At 42.1% G+C, this 10,569-nt stretch overlaps 1 protein-coding gene across 1 annotated transcript; it reads left to right on the top strand.

Moving 5' to 3' along the window:
- The first annotated feature begins 1,079 nt into the window (after positions 1–1,079).
- On the top strand, positions 1,080–2,369 carry GPR160 (G protein-coupled receptor 160). The gene has a single exon (XM_063306458.1). It carries the CDS (start codon positions 1,106–1,108, stop codon positions 2,126–2,128), a length of 1,023 nt encoding a protein of 340 aa, XP_063162528.1. The 5' UTR covers positions 1,080–1,105; the 3' UTR covers positions 2,129–2,369.
- The last annotated feature ends 8,200 nt before the right edge of the window (positions 2,370–10,569 follow it).

The raw sequence follows: 10,569 nt of genomic DNA, 5'->3' as shown, positions 1-10,569 counted from the left end.
CTCATCTGGTTTTCCTGTCAGAGCAGTGGCAATGTGATCAGGAATTGGAGGAGCTCTCTTTGGCTCCCCTGTCATGGTCAGATCATGCGCTGCTATCCATGAGATTCTCTGGCGCTGCCCCTCGCTGCAGGGAGGCAGGACCCATTAGGTTGGTCAGCCCCCAGTGACTGATGGACCCAGAAGGGCTCCAGAGAGAGCTAGGGGTTGTTCCTGTCCTTCCCCACCCTTACTGCATCTGCTGATTGCTGCCCAGTGGCCTTGTTTCAGATGATCCTAGCCCTTCTGGGTAAGGGGGACTTGGAGATTCATTTGCAAGGCTGTGTGGAAGAATTTTCAGAGCATCTGTTGGACAAAATTGCTCAAATTTGTTCCCAGTTGGATGCCAGCCTTGGGACAGGTTTTGTGGAGATGCCTGGGCCATAGTCTTGCCCTGTTATATGGGACAAGTTTGAACCCGTTAGGCCTGAGGCTAGAAACTGGGAGACTAGTCCCACCTTAGCAAGACCGCAACTGGGGAGGGGGGCAAGCGGGGCATGTGCCCCAGGCGCCGTGCTGGGGGGGCGCCAAAATGAGTGCCAGTGGGGTGCCAAAATGGGCATGGAATCCATGTTTGCCCCGGGTGACACAGACCCTAGTTGCGGGCCTGCACCTTAGGCACAAAGCCAGCTGGGTGACCTTGGGCCAGTCACTCTCTCTCAGCCCTAGGAGGAAGAAGACAAAGGCAAACCACTTCTGAAAGTGTTGCCAAGAAAATTGCAGTAAGTAGTCCAGGTCGTCACCAGGAAACACCGGCTCGAAGGCACATGCAACACACACACACAAAGATTCTGATGCATTCTCTTGTGAACTTGTTTCTATTTATGTCTAATGGTTTTTAATGGTTTTTAAAGAATATTTTAATTGCTGGTTTTATTGTGAGCTGCGTAGAGTCACATTTATGAGATGGGTGGCCATATAAATTTGATAAATAAATAAGTAACTCACTCATTCACTCACTCTTTGGCAAGGTTCACCTTACTTTTTAAGAATCTAAGAATAACTAACCATATCTTCTCTTGTGTTAGATATGAGCTGGTGTTGGAAACTGCTATCATCTCTGATAATTATGGCTGCAGTCATCTGTGAGAATCGTTCGTTTCTGAAGTTTCAAGATGGCCATCTTGTCCTGCCTTCTGAAGCTAATGGAGCTCTGCTGCTTATCATGCTGGGGAAAGTATTGCTCAATCTGTTTCTATTGCAAGTCCGAAAACACAGTCACCATGCGAGTTTTATGAGCTACTTCTGCATTTCACTAGCTATCTTTGACTTGGTTCTTCTGGTAATTATATCTTTCATCTTCTGTTATCAGAATGTTGTGCTTTGGGGGATTAGCTTTACTGAGTATCACATCTGTCTTTTGCCTCAGATCACCTCCTTTCTCTATGGCATCTTACATTACCCAATTTCTTTTATAGCTGGCTTGGATTATTACCTTACAATAACCCACACTTCCAAATATAGGAACGTGTGTTGGAAATTAGTGTACACGGTTGCTGTGTTACTCACATGGATATTTGCTCTTGGTTGTGTTCTGAATCTTCCAAGTACTTCTTTATGGCCGAACATAAATCATGACAGTTATGCATATCAATGTCCTTTCTACATCAGCAGCCAAACTTACTGGCTCTCACTTGGTATGTTGTCCATCATATGCCTGGTTCTTGTTTTCTGTTGGTCAGAAATTGTGGATATGGCGCAGTCCATTAAGCTTATTTCCTTTGAGAGAGAGATTGTTCTGTTATTTCCTTATGAACTTGAGTGCAGCTCCAGAGATGGTTCAAAACATCTTTTGACAAGACTTCTGATCAGCTTTATGGGCACTTGGGCCCCATTTATTATGCTTCAAATGCTCATTGTGTTACTTAATGCTGAGATTCCTGCCTACATCGAGATGAATATCCCCTGGCTTTATTTTGTCAACAGCTTTCTTATTGGGGTTGCATGTTGGGTGAGACGTCATCACATTGAGTTCACTGAAGACTCTTGGGACGTGGATCCATTTGTCAGCTGGAAATTTTGCTTTATTCCTGTCAACCTTCAAAAAACTGGTAAAGCTGTAAAGCTGGACACTGAAATTATAATCTGCTAATGAGCTACTATGGGAGAAGAATGTAGGCTGGATTACAATCAATGGAGAAAGCTGCAAATTAAGCTTGTGGACTACAGGAGAGAAAGAACACCAGATGACTAATTGGTTGAACATTTTCTCAAGTTCCATTGTGTGTGTAGGAGCATGGCACTATAAAAGAATACTGTACTATTTTCCAAGTTGAATTTTCAGTATGGGTAGTTATTTCAAAATAAATGAAGCCTTACTGTGTTGCTATTGATTATGTGCCATCAAGTCATTTGACTCCTAGCAACCAAATAGATAGATTTTCTGCATGAACTGTGTTGCTATAATAACTCAGTATTCCAAGTATTAACCAAGGATGTAACCAAACAAGAATGAGATGCTTAATTGAGAGTGATTAAGGCATTAGACTAGGAACATGGAGATGCTTCTGGATTGTTTGGGGCTAATAATACTTTCTCAGCCCAATCGACCTCACAGGGTTGCTGTTGTACAGATAAAAATGGAGATCCCCATATAAGCCTCTTTGAGAGAATGGAAGGAAGGAAGAAGAGAAGGGGATGGGAGGGAGAATCAAATGTTTGGGGTATGCTGTATTTTCAATATAAGATTATTTAAATCAGTAACTCAGAAGAGGATTTGTTTGTTTATTTTGAATGTATTAGTCACCCAACTCCAATGGTCTCCTCCAAAGAGTAAAAATAAATGGCCACAAACTGAAAAGACAGCATCTTCCAGTTAATAAAAAAAGTAGGAAGGGAAACTGCTCCTTTGCAAATGCATATCAGGTGTTAATCCATCTTTGCTGCTGCTTGCTATGCAGAAAGGCATATGCTGTGTGTGGCTATTATAGAAATGCCCTCAGATAGCAACAAGCTTCCCGCAGCGCAACAAAAAAGAAAGATGTCCAGGCAGGAAAGAGTTAACTACACTTCCATTCTGATCTTGCCAGTCCTACAAAAGAAAAAAGATTCATTGCAACAACAAGAAAGCTGGGCATACAAATCTGGAGAGAGGTGGTAACAGTTTATGAAGCACCAAGGGAGACAGGAAAATGACTCAGCTGCTGTTTTGTTTCTAAGAAAGGTACTTCTCTGTATGCCCTTATGGGTCACAAAACACCTCATTGGAAGGATTTGCATAAGCATAGTAAACATACCTTTTTTTTTTTAATCCATTCAGTCGTGTCTGAGAGACTGCCTGGACAAGTCCTTGCAGTTTTCTTGGCAAGGTTTTTCAGAGGTGGTTTGCTATTGCCGCCTCCTTCCTGGGGCTGAGAGAAAGTGGCTGGCCCAAGGTCACTCAGCTGGCTTCGTCCCCGAGGCAGGACTAGAACTCACAGTCTCCTGGTTTCTAGCCCAGTGCCTTAACCACTACACCAAAGTGGCTCTCAAAATGTACCTAAAACATTATGCTATATTGGGAGTTGAAGTCCACCCATCTTAAAGTTGCAAAGATTGAGAAACACCGCTATATTGAAAGGGAGGAATTCCTCAGTTGTGGCTCTGCTTCTTGCTAAAGTGCAGAGTTAATTCATTGGTTCCCAAAGTTTCACTCAACCACACAACCTTCCACTAACCCCAGTAGCCATTTTTTGTGACACTGGCTCATCCCCAGTGCATAAAGTTTATCTTCAGCGGGCCCTTTATTAAAATGCATCTTGCCTGTTCTCCTGTCATTTTTGTGATGGATACAGTCTAGCATGCTTCATTAATGTATGGTGGTTGATGTGAGACTTGTCCAGTTCATACGAATCACTATAGTACTGCCAATTATGAAAAGAATGGGATTCACTGCCAGCACTGCCCTTCTCTTGCAGCACTAGTCAAGGCTGGAATAATCTTGTCCTTGATCGCTTCACCCTGCAGCCCTCCTCTACACCAGTTTGGTCTTGGATGTGGGTTTCAGGCTGCTTCAGAATAGCTCTAGACCCATGTTCTGAAATAGCCCAACTCACAGGCACTCCGTGGCTGTGAATTGATAGGCAACTTAATAGATGGCTAAGCATGCTGTTCTAAGCACCCATCTCGATGTCCCAAGCACCTAACTCTGCCCACCCACATTACAGGAAATTATTGTACTTGTTTCTCCCACTGGCAGGTGACACAGTAACAGGAAACTGAGCCAGGAGAATTCCCCCAAGACTTTCTTTAAATTGTCACACATTAAAACAGGAAGGACAGCACCGGTCATTGGCTTTATTACTGTGGCAGAATACATTTTGGTAGTCAGGATCACAAACTGTATGCCAGCATACTTCCCCTGCTTTAAGGGATGATGGATAGCATTTAACAGTTATCTGGCTAGGCCCTTAGGCACAAATGGATATTGTGGTGTGCAAAGGGCCTTCTTTGCTCTCCCCCACTGCCATTATATATTGGATGGCAGAGACTTAAGCCACGCCCACACAGCCATTGGCTTCATGACTCTTATTTCATGCTGCAGATTTCCACCACTGAACCACTGCCTTCACTGCTTCTTCCTGGGGCTTGGGTGAATGAAGGATGGAGGAGAAAGAAGGGCCATCCAGAGAACCAATGGGGATGTTGGAAAATCAGTGTTCCAGGCTGTCTTGTTGCCTGAGAAGAAAATCTCTCTTCCAAGGACATGAACAAAATGAATTCTCACAAATGGAAAAATACCCCACTCAGCAGCTTCCCAAGCTGACTGTTGTACACCTGTTGGGACAAGTGTGGAAATTCCCTCTGTCATAGAACAGACACATGCTTTGTTTTTGATCTCAAAAAAGTACTTTGAAGCACATAGGGCAGTGAATGGAGTATCTATGTACAATGTTTTAAAACAGTTGTCCTTTGCTGTGATCACATGGCTGATGTGAAAAGTTGTGCAATCCGAGGTAAAAGACACAGGTGCTTTAAAGCATTGCAGACATACTCTACCACTGTGCTTTACAGTGCAATTTCTGCAGCAGATGCCATTTCACTTGCTGGGCCTGCCAGAATGCACTGCTTGCTTTTATTCCAGTAGCCTTACCTCTCTGTTTCAACAGAGAGAAAAGCAATTGCAGAGTACAGTCATGCTCTAGCCCAACAAAAAGTAGAAGCAACCTCTCCTCTTCCTTTATTCTCCCTAGTATCCTGTGAGACACTGGTAGAAACAACATGCACACCATCATATTACCCCAGCTGACGTACTTCTAGAGGGCAGAGAGGTGCAATTTTTGCAAGACTTACACTGGGAAGTAAAAGGGGCTGTCCCTGGTCGAGGGAAGCTTCAGAAGAACAAAGAAAGGTTTCTTCAACTGATACTCTGCCACTATAGAAATTTCTAAGAGCCATCCTGATTATCTTGGACAAAGTCTGAGATCAACTGGCTCAGTTCCTACAACAGGATGACTTGAAAGAAATTGCAGAAGCTTTCCCTAGCAATATAGCCTCATTCCCCTAGTGCTGTCTAGTGTGGTCTTCTTTTGACACTACAAAATGAATGGCAGAGAAGAGGTAAGTCTCCAACCCAAAGTATTGAAAAGGGAGTATGATCATCTTTGACTACAGGAGACCATTGTATTAGATATCTGCTAGGGGATCAGCTCTCCTAGGTTTAACCCTAACCAACAGGAAAGAGCTGGTTGAAGAAGAAAAAGCAGTGAGAATTTTGGGAAGAAGTGACCACATCTACTTGGGGTTCAGGATCCAAGAGAAATAGAGCAGAAATATACACATTCTAGTTTCAGGACAGCCAATTTCAACAAGCTTAAAAGATATACTAGGCAGAACAGAAATCCTCTGGTCAAAGGAAGTGCAGGGGGGTTGGGAACATATAAAAAATAAGATACTGAAAGCAGTATCACAATAAGAAAAAAAGGGGGGGCAGGTTAGGAAACCATTGTGGATACATAGGGAGCTTTGAGCTTTAAAAGGATATGTATAGCAAGTGGAAGAAGGGGGTAATCACCAAGGATTGCCAGCAAGTACCTAGTATCTGCACGATTAAAAGCTAAAGCACAAAAGGAACTTAGGTTTGAAAGGGAAGCTAAAAGCAAGCAAAAAGATTGTTTGGGCTATATCACTAGTAAAAGGAAGAAAAAGAAAAAGAACAGGTTATCTCACTGCTAGGAGAAGTTGGTAGCAGGTAATATGGACAGGGGGCATAGGAATCTGCTGCAAACCCTGATGGTAGAAAAATGATGACACACAGTACATCGCAACACAAACCCTGCCCTTATGTACTTGGATCCTGATGTCTGACTTGAGTATGTAAATCATGTGCTTTGTGTGGTGATGTCATGATGCACATTTAGTCACTTGTCTCCTTGTGGTCCCCTAGGAAAGACCATTGCTCCTCAACTCTTACTTGGCTCTGGTCTTCTCCTGAGAGAAGAAATGTATTTAAATGAACCTAGACAGGACAATTGACACAAGGAGGGAATGGCAACCCAGGGTTAATAAAGAGAGGTTAGGAAGCACCTGGTTACCCATAATGACCCATAAACAAACTTAGGTCTCCAGGATCAGATCAATTACATCTTGAAGACACTTGTGGGTATCTTCTTGGACCCCTTTGAGAAATCCCTTAAATCTAGGTTATGGCCCATAGACATCTCCTTGCTGTTTTCTTGGCATCATTGTGGTAATGGTCCTGTTTCCTGAAATTCTGCATGAGTGAGAAATTTTAGAGGATTGATAAGAGTCAGTTTCTTGAGAAACTGACTTCACAGAAGGCTCTTACTGGACTACCTGCCAAGCTGTATGTCAGAAGTGATGGCTCAGGTAATAGGAGGCTGACTTTCAATCAACACATATTTGGCTCTTTTTTCTTTCCCCCAGAGGCAAACTACTGAGGAAGTGGTAGAGTCCCACATTGGCTATGTTCACAGAGCATGCTGAACTCAGCAAGTTAAATATATAGCAGGCTGATTTTGGTTAGTGTTCACCTTGGTTAGGGTTTTTATTTTTGTCTTAGTGCATTGTACTGAACCCAGCCAACTGGTTCATTTATGACTCAGTGTGTTTTACAAACCCAAAAAAGGAATTAATTTAGTCATCAGACTGTTCATTATGAAAGAGGTCAAAGAAAGGGGTATTTTTTCTGACATCTACTGTATAGAATATTGCAATTCTTTTGCCCCACATTTGTTTTACTTTTCCTCAAAACGTATCGAAGTCCCAAGCTATTCAGGAGCTTGGTGTTGAGCTACCTGTCTTCAAAAGCCAGTTTTTATAAAGCTGTCCAAGAGGAAACAATAAAATCGTCCTTGGCTTGATGATGGCTTAAATAAGATAGGAGAAACCACCTCTTCTAGGAATTCCCCACCATCAAGAAGAAAGGCACAGTTATTCTCTCAAATTCAGAACAGTTTTCAAAGATTGCTTCCTACATTTGTACTACAGTATTTTTGTTTGTTTAACACCATAAAATTTCAAGGGCCACAGATGACATTTTTTTAGGAGGGTGAAGGCTATGGAACCATAGCACTTCACAGCAGAACACACATTTTCAAGGGGAAATTTGAGGATCTAAAAAACTAGTTTAAACTTATTTAGCATGTACACATTTTGCATGCTTCTTGCCTGAAAATGGCATGGCACCATTGCTGTACATTTTCAGCAATGCTATTCAAAGCAGGTTCCTGGTGAGGGTAAAAAAGGCATGGGGGGCTATATTCTGCTGCAGAACCAAAGTTTGCCATCTGTGCCAGTAATTATGGGTATTTTTCTATATTGAAATTTCTAGCATCTTCTTGATCTTTTGTCTCATACCAAAGGAAAATGGGGAAACGTAAACAATTCCAGGTTTTTTTTTACTGCTTTAGGATGAGGGAAAAAAAATACAAATGGGGACCATAGCCATGACTTCCCCTTCTGAGGGATAACTTGGTATGCTGGCAGGTGGGAGGATTGCTAACACTTCAGAAGACAGACTCAAGATTCAAGGATTTTGATAGATCTGAACGTTGGCCCTAACTAACAAAATGCAGTTCAGTGGCAAGAAATGTGGAGTTCTGCTCCAAGGTAGGGAAAATCAGATGCACAGGTGGAACCTGGCTTGGTAGGAGTTCTTGTGAGAAGGATCAGGATGTCTTCTAGACCTCAGCTTCTAGACCTTTTTGGGGGAGATGGGCGGTGATAGAAATTTGAAATATAAATAAATAAAATAAATGAGCCAGCAGTGTGCTGTAGTTGCCAAAACAGTAATGGGGTCTTGAGCTGTATCAATAGAGGTATATTATGAAGATCACAGGAAGTCAGACTGTACCTGGAATCCTGTGTCCAGTTCTGGTTGCCACAATGCAAGAAAGATACTGAGGAACTAGAAAAAGTGACAAAAGCGTGACAAAGATGGTGAGGAGCTTGGGGGCTAAATCCTCTGAAGAATGATTAAAGGGACCAGGTGTGATTAGCCTAAAGAAGAGAAGGCCAAGAAGAGACATGATAGCAGTCTTCCAATGCTTGAAGGGCTGTCACAATGAAAAGGAAGTTGATTGATTCTTCATAACTCCCAAGGGGAGGTGCTATGAAGCACCAATGATGGGGAAGGAAGGAAGGAAAGCCAAACTAAAATAAAGAGCAGTTTTGCTATGACAGCTATTAAGGAGTGGAACAGCCTGCTTTCTGGAATCCTGTGTATTCCATCACTGGAGTTTTTCAATTAAAGGTTGGACAGCCATTTGTCTGGGATCGTATGAGGTTTCCTGCCCTGGCCAGGGATTTGGACTAGAAGACCTCTAAAGTATCTTCCAGCCCTATGATTTATAATCTAGTCAAATGTTTTCTCCAAGAGTTATAGGAAGAAGTACCTGTGCAAAATCCTTCTGTTCTCCCAGCCCTGTGCTTACCAGCCAGTCCCAAGTCTCACTTGCTTTCTCACTCCAAACCCCAAAAGTATATGCCAAAAAAAGGCGACAGGGGTGAGGCAGCTTTCCCAGTAACCAAGAAGCCAACAAACTGAGAGACAAGTATCTCTGCTCTTCTTCTCTGCACAGGTTTGGGGAGATTAATCACATCCCACCCAGGATCCATTAGTTGTACCCCTACCAACAACTGAGAAAAACTAAGGTAGACATCTATTGGTCAGGTCCACATCCCAGAAAAAAGCAGAAAGAACATATACTAACACATGTACAAATAAACCACTGTTTTCAGATTACAGTATATCCCAGGCTCGCAAGAGATAGAGGATTTTTCTTTCTAGAGTAAGCTCATTTCAAACCCAAGCTGCAACACACCCTTCATTAATGGGTCTTCCTGGACAAGACTTCTGCCATAAAGGAACTCTCTCTTTATCTATCTATCTATCTATCTATCATCTATCATCTATCTATTTGAAGATATTTAGATAGATAAAAGATAAACATGAAAATACATAAAGAAAAATTAGAGAAAGAAAAAAAAAGGTAAGAGTGAAGAAAGCAATGCAATTAAAAAAAGAAAATTAGTGACTTCCGATCTTCGCAGCAGTTACAAATAAAATTATCCCTCCTCCCTCACTCAAATTACATTAGAGTTCCCTTCTGTCCCATATTCAACTCCTTTTTCAATCAGCAAAGCCACAAATCACCATTCACTTTTTTCTGTTTGCAGCAAAAAGTCCATGAAAGGTTTTCAGTTTTTTTTTTTAAATAAAAGGACTTATTCTTTCCTCCCTGACCAGACAGGTCACTTTTGCCATTTCCCATAAAGCAACCATCTCATTGTGCTAACCAGAGTTTCTTTAACCTTGTTTTTAAGAAACCAAATTTAGCTAGATCCAGGTGTACTCTCAGACCAGGTATATGCAAAAGCAGAGAGGAAGCACAATAGTGGAATTGCCAGCTATGGTAAAGGCAGGAGTCCAAACTTCTGAGGCCAAGAAGCAACAGGAAAGTATTTGATCCGTTGCTTGGGTTTAACAATTATTTGCCTTGCAAATGTGGCTGCAATGTACCTTGCTTGTGTTCTGGATAGACAGACATCTAATTGCCATTCCTGTAAACAAGGAAAAGCTCAACACTCAAGCAGATTGGCTGAGTGGGGGGACAGGGGACCAAGACCAATTGTCCCTCAATCCTATTATCCTCTGGAATATAATTGGGCATTGGGGTGGACCAATCTGTTTGCAATGAAAGCCAGATTAAAACTGATTTTCTTAAGAAAGCACAATTTAGATGCAGAAGCTATTGGTACTGTATTGAATGATGATGACCTTTAGCTTCTCTATGCTTTTCTATCCTATCCCCTTTTGTCAAGGAACAAGATCCAAGATCTACAGCCACTGCATTGGTGGAGGCAGCCCCTTGTCCCAAGCTTTGATTTATCAAGTTGATAGATCTCAGTGTGAGACCTCAATGATTTCTATTACGTCTGGTTATGATTTCTTGAGGATCAGTTATACTTTCTGGTCTACATTGGCTTTGGCTATTTGAACAAAGATTATTGTCACTATTGAAATCATCCCAAGATATGGTTTTCAACCACCTTGGCTGTCTTCAAGTTAGCTTGGGAGGTTTTTAGATGAGG

This window comes from Candoia aspera, chromosome 6 (genome assembly GCF_035149785.1).
Source record: "Candoia aspera isolate rCanAsp1 chromosome 6, rCanAsp1.hap2, whole genome shotgun sequence".
NCBI lineage: Eukaryota > Metazoa > Chordata > Lepidosauria > Squamata > Boidae > Candoia > Candoia aspera.
This window is presented reverse-complemented; position numbering and strand designations above follow the sequence as displayed.

Bases quoted from the DNA above. Each gene is read 5' to 3' on its own strand.
- GPR160 (XM_063306458.1), top strand. From the start codon at position 1,106: ATGGCTGCAGTCATCTGTGAGAATCGTTCGTTTCTGAAGTTTCAAGAT.